Below are 14,530 nucleotides of genomic sequence, written 5' to 3' on the forward strand. Positions count from 1 at the left end.
AGCACGTGTGTCGTGAACCACTGGTACCTCTCAAAACCACAGAGAAGCTTCTCCTTGATAGTGGGCTAGCAACCCCCATGTAGTGAGATGAATGAGGTAAACACTGCCTCAGAGTGATCACATACATTAAATTTTACTATTAATCCATGTGCATTGTGTAGTTCGTGATGTACATAGTAACAATTCCAGAAAATTTTTTAAAGGCTTCAAATATTTCTGTTCTATGCATGTCTCTGTGGGAACAGTGAAGATGTCTTCAAGTGATGAGACCAGTTTTACATTACATGAAGGGGCAACATAAGCTTAAAAGACACTTTCCCAGAAAAATCACTTAAAATTGCTTTCCCATCTGTAAGACTGCAAGGGTTTGTAACCCTAATTTACTGCCTTCTCCTGCCAGAGACAAATCCTCAAAGTGTATGAAACAACATGTCACTGACTACTTAACATTAGAAAAGTCCTATGTTTTTGTTTTGTTTTAGTTATCTGTGATAAGGGCACACTACAAACAATCTTGATCCAGTGATGCTGTTCCATAGTTTGGAACATTCAAGTCCTGGTTGAGATGGATTCGCGGGCAGAACTGCAGGTGGAGTGGCCAAATTTATCACATGGATAGTGCCAGCACATTAGTGAGATTATAGCTAAGATACTCCAGTCCTTTGTCAGTCCCAAGACTGGCTAAAAAACCATTTAATATGACAACAAATATTTCATACTATTTCCATCTGCTGGAGGTACACAGACCACAGAAATCCGTGGTGTCTACAGTAATTTCCTGTGCACTGGGACAATACCAAAAAAAGGTCGTGTGCTATTAAATGGATAGGGAGGGGAGGCAGAGAAATAAAAACTGGATGAGGGGAAACAAAGGGTACACTTGAGCAGGGGACCTAGAGGGAGAGAAAGAAAAACAGCTCCTGGAGTAGAGGGGGAGAGAAAAGGAACAGACAAATAATGTAGGACAGATTGAAAACAACGATAACAATAAAACAAACAAACAAACAAAACAACAACAACAACAAAAACAAAACAAAAACCCCCCAAAACCAAAACCAAAACCAAATCAAAACAACCCCCCCCAAAAAAACCACATACAAAAAAATCCCCCCCTAACCTGCTGGATTCAGAGGAAAAGAAGTACACACTGGAAAAATAATTCCCTGGAAAGTGCATGTTGGGCAGTCTCAGGAACCTTGCTTCCTCTAGGCAATACCATGTACAAAAATTAATTTAAAATGCAGATTCTTTTGAGAATGTTAAGTCTCAAGCCCACAAGGAACGTCATGTCAGAAAAGGAGGAGTCATCTTCTCAGGACAGACCTCAAACTCTGTCTAGGTAGATCCTTTAAAATTATTTTCCTTCCTGTTTTTTTTAAAGACATTGTCTTTCCCTCAGTTTCTCCAAATAGCATAAGGAAACAAAAGACATCTTATAGGTTTACCTGTCTTTTGAAACAGGTGATTTTTAGCTAGCAGTGAGATACCTGGCAGAAAAGATTCTACAGAAGGGTACTAACAGGAGCAGTGAAAGACAGAGCTTCTGGAGTGAGGAACTGACTTTAATATTGCACAAAGCGTGAAACAGAAGTGAAAAGGAGATAGAGAAAACATTAAAACATGATTTTGTGACAGTGCTGCTGAACTTGGGCTTGCTTTCTTAAGAGACACTTAACCCTCCCTAGACAGCTTCCACTCTTACCATAGAGGAAGAGCTGATAACAAGCTCCAACTGGGTGTAAATGAGGAAGCCACCTGTTTGGAAAACGTGTTGATATAGAATGGATGGTTTCCTCCCAATGTGTAAGATATGCTTGCAGGCTAATGGGTGCAAAATATCCCTCATACACATGAAAAAGGGGCTAAATACGGGGTGGGAGGACTTCAGAATACATGTATGCACCCGCTACATGAGAACAAAGAACTCAGGGACCAACAGACCGGTTTCTCTCCTTAGTAACAAACTTGGCTGTCTCAGGCAACACTAAGCTGGTGAACATTAACATAAAGAGGGCAAGTTTCCCACTGCCCATGAGGAATGAAATCTTTGCTGAGAGAGCAGAAGCCACATTCTTTAGCAAATTAGATGCATCAGCTGGGATTTGGCAGAACCTCCTGAATGCAGGACTCCAAATCTTCACTTAACCACTTACTGGGACAGTCTTTCAAGAGGTATTAAGTGTGCCTACCATGGATATTGCTGACATTAGGAAATCTTTCTGAGGGAACATACATGCCAGTAACATGTTTCTAGGTAGCACTAGGCTTTGGAAAGCACTAGAATTAGGATCCATGTAGATAAAATAAAAACCAAAACAAAACAGGAATTCAGAAGTGGAAGGCACACCTCCATGTTGAGCTGGAACATCCTAGCCATCCAGGGAGCATAAAATGATCATCAGAGAGCACACTTTTGTACTGACAGAAGTTAGGCAGAGGCATAGAAAGCAGAAGATGAGCTCAAGGCTTAGAACACATGCTGACACTGGTCCTGGCATTGCAGTGCTGCTCTTGAATCGGGTGGCCAAGCCCTTTGCTGATGGCTCAAAAGCAGGCTCTAAGTCACACTGCTTTAGAGAAGGGACAGAAAAGCTCCTGGTAATAAATGTCCAAAAAGCTATATTAACCACAAAGGAATATGTACACACAAGTTTAAAAAGGGCTGTTGGGCTCCACACGTAACTTCACAAAACACAGTGATATTGTCAGCTCACAAGTTCAGAACACTCCTGAGCTACAGCCATGAACTGCAGTAAACAAAGCTGAGTGCAAATGAGCCCCTAAAAATGGGACTATTACTTTTTCTCTGAAAATATGAGCCATACTTTGTCTAAGTTCCTATTTGGAACATCAGTCAGTACTTAATGATGTTCTCCTCAAGGAAAAGAGCTGAGCTGTATTCATGCTCTTGGGATAAACAAGCAGCCTCTTTCAGTGCCACCGAAATGCTGGGGGGGGGGGGGGGAGGGAGGGAAGTAGAGGGAAAACGTTTAAAGAACACAGGGATTACAAAAGAGCAGGGGATTTTCTCTTTCTGGCAGTGCTCAGTCTCACACAAGATGTCTACATACTTCAGTTTCTCTCTGCGTCCTTCTTTCTCTTCTGCCATTTCTTGCACCTTCCAGAGTAGCACAGATGTGGACAACTCCAGTTGTGGCTTTTCTGATTTTATTGAGCTCTTCATGGTGCTACCCAAAAGGAAGCTATCACTGTGTGTAACCTTTACTTAGCTTCAAGACCTCTGAGGTGGGCACTACCTTTTCTGACATGTGGCTCCAACACCCCGCATAAAGCCCCACCACAGCAGAAATACTACGATTTTCTTCCCTCGCAACTTTTTTTTTTTTTTAATCAGCTTGATCAGATGTACAGGACTGCCTCCAGAAGCAGTTGGAAAGGACTGCCATGTATTCTCCCACTTGCAAAGGAACTAATTTCCCCATTACTGGTAACTGGTGGTGGGTACAGTGAGATGGGAACCCAGCAGTTTGCCCGGACTAGCTCTCTACCTGCACTGAAGCTCAGCCTTGGAAATGTGGCAGCCCTTGTGGCCTGCCCCCCCCAAAAGCCAGTGCCATTCCCATCTAGCCTGCAAACAGGAAAGAGGAGATGGTGCAGAAGACAGTGAAAGAGGATGTATACAGCATGGGGAGTCAGCAAACAGCCCTCTGTGGGAAGGAGGACTCCATGCTGACTTTTCATAATTTACCCTCCTGATGGCGTCTCTTCTTCTGTTTACCTGAGTACAGAACTATGGGCAGGGAAGGAGTCACTTACCTGTCACAAAAAAAAAAAAAAAGAAAAGAAGATTGAGGAAAAATAAAGGGAAGAACAGGATGGAGCTTACTTTTAAGATAATCACAATCTATTACTAGTTCAAAATAGTATTTTTAATTAGAGGATACCCTATAACCTTTACCCTTATTGACTGATTATTTGATAGGCAGTTTTCTGCTGCAAGCTCCTTAACAGAGAGAAATCAGAGCAGAAGGAGAACGCAGGGAAAGGAAAGGGGGTCCGTGGCAGAGCAGGCTGGGTGATCACCGTGGAGCAGAAACTGCATGAAACCTACTTAACTGAGTTAAACAGCAAAGATATTCCATCCTTCCCACAGTAAAGGGAGCACAGGGGGAGGGTGCTGCTTCTTTGAGAATAATTCTTGTTGCAAGAATATTTCTATATGTAAAATGAAACTCTTCCTGAAATACTGCTGAAAAAAAAAAAAAACCTCACAGGTTTGCTTGGAATTAAATCTCAGCTTCTATAAGCCCCTGCTTTGGGAGGGAGGTTGAAAAAGTGATGGAAAGAGTTAATTTTTAATCCATCTCCTGTTCTCTTTACAAAGGGTGGAAAAGACAATGAGACTACTCTTAAACTGGAGAATAAACTCCCTGACTACCGGAAGAGGCTTTCCTAGCAAAGGGATTTGCTAACAGTTTGTTCCCTACAGAACAGAATAGTCAAAAGGCAATTTTAAATCTAACGTCTGCGGCAATACATGAAATGACACTGAGGCTTAGAAATGCTGCTGAGGGTGGAAATGCAGCCTGAAAGGAGGCAGTTTGGTTCATCTCTTACAATCAGTACAGTGAGCAGTAAGGGTCCAACTCTCAATAATCAAAAGTGCATTGTTATATGCCTGATGAAGACTAATCATTTATTTATATTTGGATCTTTAAAAATTACAAGGAAAACCCCCCACTTTAAATGGTTATTCTGTGGAAATGTGGTAGATCTGTGCTCAGATCCAAACCACACAGTAAGCACAAGCAGAAGGCTGCTGTGAAAAGCCCCCTCCTTGCTCACAGCAGATGTGCACAACACCTATCTGCTGTTTCTTACAGTCAGCTGACTCAGAAGGTGTCCTCTGCAGAACTACCCGTGCTCAGAAGGTGTCCTCTGCAGAACTACCCGTGCCACGGGAACTGGGTGGATGACTGCAAAGCCTTCCCCAGCCTTTCTAGTCAAGCCTCTTCTCTTCCAAAATTAGTTTCAAGGCTTGCTTGACTCCCATTACTGGCAAAGGAAAGCTGACTACCAACCTCAGTGTGGTCAGCATGAGATCTGGAAGAGAAGGAAGAAGAGATCTTCCTTGTGCCTCTGAAAGACAGATGAAGTAGAGATCTCCCTGGCCCTGGATCTGTACTGTTAAATCTGGTCTGGAGCTCCTGCTGATTTTATCACTGCTGTGAACAGCAAAGTGTAGTAAATCCACTGCACACACAACCTCCTTGTTGGTGGCCAATGAAGGAATTTTGATATACACTGAGCAATTACTTCACCTGTGTATTCAGTACAGACAGTAATTTGGGAACAGTGTCATTTGTTTTTCTGATGTGTCTGTTCTAAAAGGACTATGTGACACCTTAGAAATACAAGCACAACCGAAGAGAAGCTTCCAAGTAAGAGGTTTGGAGTTGCACCATAACCCTAATGGTGCAGCTGGGTGCCATAAGAACAGAACGAGACTGAAATGGGGTAAGGAAAATCCCAGTATTACACTAATTTATTATGCCATTGTAAGATTTATAATTTTAGTTTTCCCTTCACTTTCATATTCTAGAGTTGAAGGGGTAAGGGAGAATCAAAGCTTTACTTTAAAAAGCGAACTCCTGTCCCAGATGGATAAAGAATAGCTGGAAACCAAGAATCTAGCAGTTCAGAAAACAGGAAGATAACTACCACCACCACCCCCAACATGTATTAATTTTATGAGCCCATGATTTCAAAGCAATTTTAGAATTTCTGAGTTTTTCCGACCACCAGTGTTATGGGGCATGAGTTGACATTTAAGACATTCAGACTTATATATTCATGAATTTAAACATAGGAATATAGATTCCAGTAAAGTTAAGGTCAGATTAATATTTTTGATATGCTGAGAAGCAAACTGGCAAACTTGGGAATTATGGAAGGAAAATGAATATAGGGGCAAGAAGTACTCCAAATGTCTACACTCCAGAAAAAGGTAAAGTTAAGGACAGTCATGGACTTGAAGAATTTACACAGGGAAACATTTAAAACTCTCAACTATTATCTAAGTACAAGCTATGGTTCAAACTGCATCATGGCTGGACCATGCAAGATCACAGACTGGAGAGAAAGAGATCAGACCAAGTCACACCAAAATTCTCAGATAAGCACCCTGCAAGATCTGGCATCCAGTAGTGAGGCACTAGAGGGTAAATAGACAAAGTGCTCCCGAGGATGGGAACCTTACTCTTTGTCTCTGGATTAAGTCTTCTATCAAAATAAAAATGGAGGATAACAGTGTCCAACTCACAAGCTGAACTCACTGTCTACATCAAAATACGACAGGTACTAGTTTGCAATAAACACTTTTCCAGATCCACAAAGTGTAGAGGTGTCAGTGGGTGACTGGGTTTGTCCTGTAGCTTTGCCACAGTGAATATGCTGATTCAGGGAGGTGACCACCCGGGTGGAGGAAGTAGGACAGAAAGGAGGACTTTTGATTTTCCAGGGAACATTAGAACACTGTTATAAGAAGAAAAGGCTATGTGGATCTTTCAGTCACTGTCTAGTGCTGAAAGCATCAGCCTTTTTGTGCTAAATTGGTTATGCTGATGCTCAGAGGGCAGCACACCAGCCCACGGAAGTGCACAGCACTGGGGAGAGCATGGTGGGAACATCCCAGTATGTTCAGCAATGCTGTCGTCAGCTTACCCAACCACTGAAGCGGGTGGAAGGAACACAGCTTTACACCATCTGTATATTAATGTTAGGAGCATATACAATGAACATGAAGAGTTAGAAAGGCTCTTGGACAATAAGAAATGGGTTATGGCTGGTACTGCTGAAAGCAGGTTGGAATGGGTCACGAGACTGGAAAGATACCCCTGAAAAACCCCACACCAGGAAAGGGTGGCACTTTATACAAAAATATGCTGCTACTGGCCCTAGGCATTTCAAAATCACAGTGCATCACAACTGGAGTCATAACAAATAAAACTGAAGGAGAGTTGATTGGCACACATTGAATTATCAAACTATCAGGCCTCACTAAATAACAGGACAAACTGCTCTTTATGTAGCAATTGAGATGATGTAGGAAGGAAAAGGGTTTAAAAAAAAAGTAAAATAGGGGACATCTAGTATACACTTTGTGCAGTCAGTAATACAAATTATCTGCTTCTAAAAGTAATGTAGTGCATTTTCTTTACAGAAGTGAATAACTCACCCTATGGGTCTTTGAGAAACTGGAAAAGAAGAAAATCACACAATGTATTCTAATGAATCTTGAACAAGGCAGAAGTTTCTATGAACCAAAGATTTACCACTACAACAGTGTTATTTAAAGAGGAAAAGACCCATCATTCTGACATAGTCTCCAGCAAAACAATGGAACAACTAGTTTCAGCTCTGATGACTCAGAGGATGTAACAGGGAATACTGGTCAGCACGCTTTCAGGAAAGCAGATTTCACCAAAGACATCTGTGCATGTTTTCCATAGAATCATAGAGTCATTTAGACTGGAAAAGATCTCCAAGAGCCTATAATCCAACACTGCTGAGTACACTGTTAAACCATGTCCCTAAGTGCCACATCTAAATGTCTTTTAAAATACCACCAGGAGTGGTGAATCAATCACTTCCCAGGCAGCCTATTCCTGTTTCCTTATGATAGGATGATTAGTTTGGTTGGGGCATGGGAGCAGTGCTCTTATACTTTGATTTTGCAAGGTTTAGAGTAGAGAAAAAAATTGGTATTGAAGAAAAACCTTACCATATGAAATGAACAAAGTTTGTGTTAGATTAACAAGTACAGAACCACAGGTCACAAAATGAGGAAATACCAACAAAATGGTTTTTAAGATTAAGCCACAGATTTGGATTTAGGATTATGCCATTGAGATCTGACCTTAGCCCAGTGCTGTCCAACATTTGTTTCTAGTGATTTATGCCAACATGGCCTCTTCTCAACACAATGGGCAGATGATAGCAGGAATGGTAAGAAGGCCAGGCTACTGTTTACAAATTGCCTGGTGAGATGGTCAGAATCCATCTGAACACATTCTGTTAACCTGCTTGTCCTTAAAAGTCTATGGGAAACTGATTTCCAGGGAGCAAATTTTGATGTTTGTAAAAGGAAGGCACTACATCTTGTGGAAAACAGTGTCTACAAGTCAAACACAGAACAGACAGGCGTCCTCTACAGCTCTGTGGGCTGTTCAGCAAGTGATCCTCACTGTCTCTGTCATTATTTCTGTTCCAGCCTGTCTCCCCTAAAATCTGGTAAGACAATTGTGACTCTGCCACACTTTCATGCAGTGAATACAAATCTGTAGCCTTTCTTCTTTACTTTCAGGTAGGCTTTTAAAAAAGGCCAAATCGCAGAACATCAATGATCTCTTTTTCTCACTATCCCAAAGATAACCTTCAAAAAAAGTGTAAAATCTCTTTTACAGTTCCAGAGACAGACACACCTTTTCACTTTGAAAGGACAGCGACGATTATGTTTCGAAAATGTTCTCTGGACACCGATCTCCCTTTATCTTTGTCAAGCAAAAAAAGACTGAGCAGATGACGCACCTTGAATTTGTAAGATTAAAACAAAAGACAGGAAAAAAAAAGTGAAGATATTCTTGCAGGATGGTATAATTTCTCCCCTTCATTCACATCCCTTCGATTTCAAACAACATAACTAGTGGTTTCAGTAGGATCTATAATTGCAGCATCCTCACAGTCCCATGCAGGCAAAGAGTTTTATTTTTCTTACACCCACAGAGAATTCTGTTTTGTTTTGAACTCTAATTACTCGCACACTTGGCTCCAAACATCAAATTCTGTCTCAGCCATTCAATATCTATTCCATTGGGCTGCTTTTTTTCCTCTTACCATTATGCATGCATATTGAACAGCTGGAACCTAGAAAAGGCACAATTAATTATTCTGAAATTTCCCAAAGAATATGTTTTCACTTTTCCTCAATTTGAAATTACTCTTTGGTTTAAAGAAAAAAAGAAAGGAGTGCATCCCATAAAACCTTACATACACCTCAAAAACTTAATAGAACATTTTAGGTTAAAGAGCGCTCTAATTTTTGAGAGAAGGAGGTTGGTTCAGGCTTGCTTGCTTTAATTTCTTAAATCACATAATGAAGTCCTTGTTGCATCTTGGTGCATGAGAACTAGAAGAGCAGAGGACCTCTATCCCTCAAATACCTAACAAGTTACCAGCCCTGTGAAAATCTACTTGCTGGTTTAGCCTGTAAGCCACAGCTAAGCAAGAATGAAAGAACCACCCAGAAAAAGCAAGAGGCTAAAGGGCAACACCTGCAACGTAGTCACAAACTAACAACTGGGTTTAGGGCAGATCAGGGTATTGGGACAAGGCAAAGAGCAGGGATTTCTAAATATAAGCCTGACCAAGTGGAAAACAGTCAGGCATGAGGGAACACTCACAGGAGGACGGAGCCTTGCTGAAGGTAGATGGGTCAGGATCCACCATGGCTTTTGATGGACATAGATGGGTCTGGATCTGACCACAGTTTTAATACTCGGTCCACAAAAAACCATCAGAATTACCTTCAACTGCCACCCCTGGAAAAATCCCCGACGCAAAAATCCAAACCAGTATCTGCTTTGTGGAAAAATACCCCATCCTGTGCTCACTGAAGAGAAACAAGCTATAGAATAAGATATAGGACATAATGGTTCAGGGTATATGGATCGTTCAGCAATAGCTGTTGAGGGCTACAATTGCAGTGCCAGTACCAGCCCTGGATCTACGCAAAGAACTAACACATCTGACAGGAAGAGTTTCAACACCGACAGTGCAGAGAGCCTTTAGAGAAATCCTACTTCTGTTGGATACTAGTTCTGGTGGCTAAGCTGCTAATTTAGCACTCTGCCTGTCCAACCACTCACAGATATATTGAGCTGAAAGGCTTCCTCTCTCGCTGCTCACCTCTCTTCACAGGAGTACGCAGTGATGCTCAGCATGCCCAAGACACAAGCCCAGAGCACCAGCACTGGCACTTTAATAGGACAGTCACGGACAGCTGACCTCCACAGAGCATTTGCAAGGTCCCAGCTGGACTGAAAAAGTGGTGTGTCTGGCTAAAACACACTCAACAACTGAAGCAATGAGTTCACGTAAAAATGCTGCCTATTACAACCTCAGGCACAAATGGGAATGGGTTTAATTAGTGTCTGTACACGTGCATGAAACTAAGCTATATCTAAATTTTACAGCAGTACACTGAAAATAAGACAAGGTGTTTACGTACGCATCTGATGTTCCCTAAATCAGCTTTTGGTTCTCAAATATGCCCTTGTAAGAATAACTTGACAGAAATATATGGTCACTGTTAACCATGAGATGCAATAGGTAGATTCTTTTTCCCCTTACATGTCATTTGTTAAATCAGCATGATAGTTTAACACACACTTTTACAATCCCATATCAAAACCCAAAACTAAAATGAAAGTAGAAACTATAAACTGTCAGAAAGATACATTCACTTTACATTCAGAAATGTATTTCAAAATAAAGAGTGAAATCTCCTTATTTTTCATATGTGACCATCAGCATCCTGCAGTAAGCAATAGAATCAGATAATCTGCATCAGTCTGGGTTTAACTCAACAATATCAACATAACATTTTTACCACTTTTGCAAAAACAATCTGTTCCATCAAACACATCTTACAATAATAAGCTTTCCAATTTTCCAGAGAAAAATGCTTTTCAGGGAATCAGAGAGTGAAAGAAGGAAGAAATACATTACGGTTAGAAATCTATTATTTCAACCTTCCTCAGCAAACAAAATCCTTTCAGTGTAGGCAAGTGGGTTCCACAAGTAGCAAAGGAACCTTTCTACGCCTACACAAAAGGAAGAAGTCCCTCATCTCGACTGGATCAATAAATGTGAATTGCACATAATATATAATGAAGTATGGCTCTGCCTTAAGTTTCTTCTTTATATGACACAGAAATGACTTAATATCTGGACTTTTTTATGGAAGAATGTCTAGTTGTATCCAAAGATCTAGTTTTTCCTACATTAAAAAAAAAAAAGAACTGAGTGAGATTAGATATATGAAACCTTGGCTTCCCATTCATACTGGGGAATTACAGCGAGATATTAACATGAGGAGATGCCATTAACTCTTTCACACAGACAGTTCACCCTGTCAACTGTTTGCTGGGTCTTTGAGTTCAACAGATTTAAGAAAAACAAAAGAAAAAGATGATAAAGCACTAGGCACTGTGACAAAACATCCTCTGCCTCTCTATTGCAACCTGACAAATCTGTAACTCTGATTACAGTCTGAGTTCCATGTCATTATTGCAGTATTTCTCTAGATAAGCCTTCCCAAAAAGAAGAGGCTTTAGACCAGCTATGTCTAATGCAATAGGCAAGCAGAATTAATATAAGGAGCTGTCACCACACACCCTGAACCAAAAACAGGAGGCAGATGAACATTTCTTTTTGTTTTGCAATTAATTTAAAATAATATGTGATGGGCTCTGGTCTGGTAAAGCTCCTACTCCTCCTTGTTGGTAGATCCCCAAACTCCACAAGCTGAAGCACTGAAAAATTTTGCTGTATTTCTACATGCATTACAGTGTGAATCACAGTTAGACCATGCTCAGAAAGAAATGTTCCTTGTAGGGGGTGTGGAAACAGCTAATTTGGTGAAAAGCTGTTATGCTAAGACCATAAATCAATAATTTTATTAGTGTACTATTATATCAGAATTCCTGACATGTTTAGGTGGCACATAACTTCTGTGAAGGCATCACCAATTTGAGGAATTGATTATTAAGTTTAATTAATTAGAAAACTCTCAAAACAACATTCAGAAAATTTATTCTTGATCCTTTCTATGACACCAGTGGGCAGATCTTTACAGGGGCTCTGCAACTAAGAATACCCAGCTGACCCAGGAGATGACAGGGCATTACTATAACCATTATTCAAATTGGTTATTAGCTCATTGCAAAGCGTTCCCCAAACCTGGCAACTGCTGCTCCAGAGGTTAGCATGGAATACATGTGAGACAGTGATGCCAAGCCACTCAGGCCAATATGGCTTTAGCCTCTTGCTTAAAGACTCACAAATGATGAAAGGATTCACAACAATAAAATACTTGATGTTGCTAAAGACAGCTTGAAAGTGCCAGAACAAACCACCTCATCTCATCATGTTTGGAGCACCACTAAAAGGGTTCAGTTGTGCTTACTTCTTCCAGTGGAAACCAAAGGCACTCAGCACCCAAAATGTCCTTCTTTTGTTCCTGGAGCCAAAATGCCAGATACGCTGTTTAAAGCTGGCTTCATCTCTACCCCAAGAAGAAGGGACCTGCTGCTCTGTCTTTTTGTTACAAAGCTAACTACACTGTGGAAAATAAGCCATGCAGTGGTGTGGGATCCACAACCACCAAATCTTACATTATGAAAAAAGTGAAACAAACCCTCCAAGGAGGAGTGACTTCTGACTCAAAACTTCCCAGAGTGGCCCTAAGCACTCATCAGCAGAAACACAGGGAAAGAGTGCTAGTTCAGAAAAAAAAAACCAAAACCAAAAAACCTCAGTGAATTAACAACAGGTCCAAACCATAATGCAACATCATTTCAGTTGTTTCTTAATATGATCAAGCTCCAATACCACATGAAAAGTCCGAGAAGCATCTGCAATGACATTCCATATTCTCCAGAAAAAAGAGGAGGAGAGTGGAGGAGACTGCACAAAGAGACACTAAGCCTTTGTATCAGCCTCTTTTTGGTTGCCCACGCACCGTGCACTCATGCTTACCTGTCCAAGGGCAGGAAGTGCTGCATATGCCATGGGCTGATTCATCATTCCTTTCTGCTTCATGATGAGCATGCGTTTCTGTTCCTCGCTCAGGTGCGCCATCTGAGCCTGCATCTGGGGCTGCTGGGACTGCTGCTGCTGGATGTATGGCATCATGGCATTCTTGCTGGGATTTGCCATCGGTGGGGTCATCCTCTGACTCAGCTCAGCATTGAAATGGGTCAGAGGTTTGGTGTTGCCATAAGAAAGCATATTGGGCTGCTTGCTCAAGGAGTTTGTGACCAGGTTATTTGGCTGCTGACTGATCATGTTCATGTGATTTTGAGGGAGGTAGTTATTAATTGTGGTCTTCTGGGGATTGTTTGCCATAGGAGGCACTATTGGGTTTTGGTTGTTAAAGGCTTGAGGATACATCATTGGACTATTTGGTTTGTCTGCACTGAAGGGTCCTCCGTAGGGACTAGATGGAGGGCCCACAGGTGACCAGCTTGAGGGCTGATTTGGATGCTGCTGCTGCTGCTGCTGCTTCTGCTGCATGAGCTTGGCTCTTTGCTGCTGCTGGGCTGCCATCTGCTTGAGCTGCTCAGCTGGAGACAAGTCAGCGCTCGGCATGTTCACCGGCCCAGGCCCCGGTCCCGCCACGGTGGCTGCTGCTGGGTTCATAAGGTAGCCATTTCCAGAGCGCGCCTGCGTCTGGCCGGGGGTGTGGGCCTGGCTGGGAGTCTGAGGTGACTGAACAACACAGTTTGCTGGTGAGCCGGCAGGGACTGAGGCTGGTGGGGCGCTGGACACAGAAGTTATGCTGGAGGCTGTGGAGACGTTGGAAAATGGAGGACCGGACGAAGACGGCCTCACTTGGGGAGACCCTAGTGGAACATGAGCAAATGGAGAATGAGATGGGTCGCTTTTCACGCTTGAGCTCTCTTGAGTCTCTGTGGCAGGCCTGGGAAATTCTGGCTCCTTCTTCTCTTCGAAGTCTTCATTGAACAGATCTTGTATATCATCCTCTGGAACCGTGTTTGCCAGTTCATCTATTAGTTCCTGCCACTCCTGATCGTTCAGGTTAATGTCTGAGAAGAGCTTGTTCTGATTCGAAAGGGATGTTTCAGAAGTGTCTATGCAGTTGGAGTCATCCAAAGGCTCTTGCTTTAGCTCCTTGTTCTGCAGGATGTTAAAACTATCATCTAGCTCACTGCAGCCATTAACAGGGAGCTTTATCTCGGAAAGCCCACCATTTTCACCCAAGTCTTCTAGACCGCTACTGTGAGTTCCGCTGTTCTGCAGGGGCAGGGGAGCTTTCATGTCAAGCTGGTGAAGAGGAGAAACAGCGGGCAAAGGCAAATTATTGGGCAGGCTGTTGATTGCCTCAATGCCTGGCACATCCTTCCTTGTCCGCTTGCTGGTTGGAGAAAAGCTCCCATCGCAAACTCCATTCTGCTGTTCTCCATTGAGAGGTGAACGAGTGCCTTCTAACTTCCTTTTGACTGTCTCTTGAAGCTTAAAGAAAAACAAGAAGAAAGAAAAAAATTAACCATTTGCAGATGCAAAAAAAAGTGCTCACAAGCACTGTGACATACTCCTCATCAAACCTACCAGTGACAATAAGTTTTAAAAGCTCTGTTTGGGAAATTTCTTTGATTTCATTCTTATGCCTTAATCAATTTGAAAAGACAAAAAAAAAGAAACAGCCAAACACCTCCACACCTCTCACTCCCCCCCCAACCTTCCCTTGAATAGGAGAGCAGAACTG

The 14,530-nt window shown here is 42.0% G+C and overlaps 1 protein-coding gene across 1 annotated transcript in view; it reads right to left on the reverse strand.

Moving 5' to 3' along the window:
• Positions 1-14,301, reverse strand: part of MAML3 (mastermind like transcriptional coactivator 3) — a gene marked incomplete at its 5' end in the record, with an annotated part of 88,589 nt that extends 74,288 nt beyond the window's left edge. The window contains one exon of the mRNA XM_039391065.1: positions 12,781-14,301. Within this exon, the coding sequence (XP_039246999.1) occupies positions 12,781-14,301 (1,521 nt within the window). The remainder of the gene's footprint in view (positions 1-12,780) is intronic.
• Positions 14,302-14,530: the final 229 nt, after the last annotated feature.

The sequence above is a fragment of the Pipra filicauda genome, unplaced genomic scaffold (assembly GCF_003945595.2).
Source record: "Pipra filicauda isolate LSUMZ 115617 unplaced genomic scaffold, ASM394559v2 scaffold8_size5757611_pilon, whole genome shotgun sequence".
In the NCBI taxonomy this organism is placed as follows: domain Eukaryota; kingdom Metazoa; phylum Chordata; class Aves; order Passeriformes; family Pipridae; genus Pipra; species Pipra filicauda.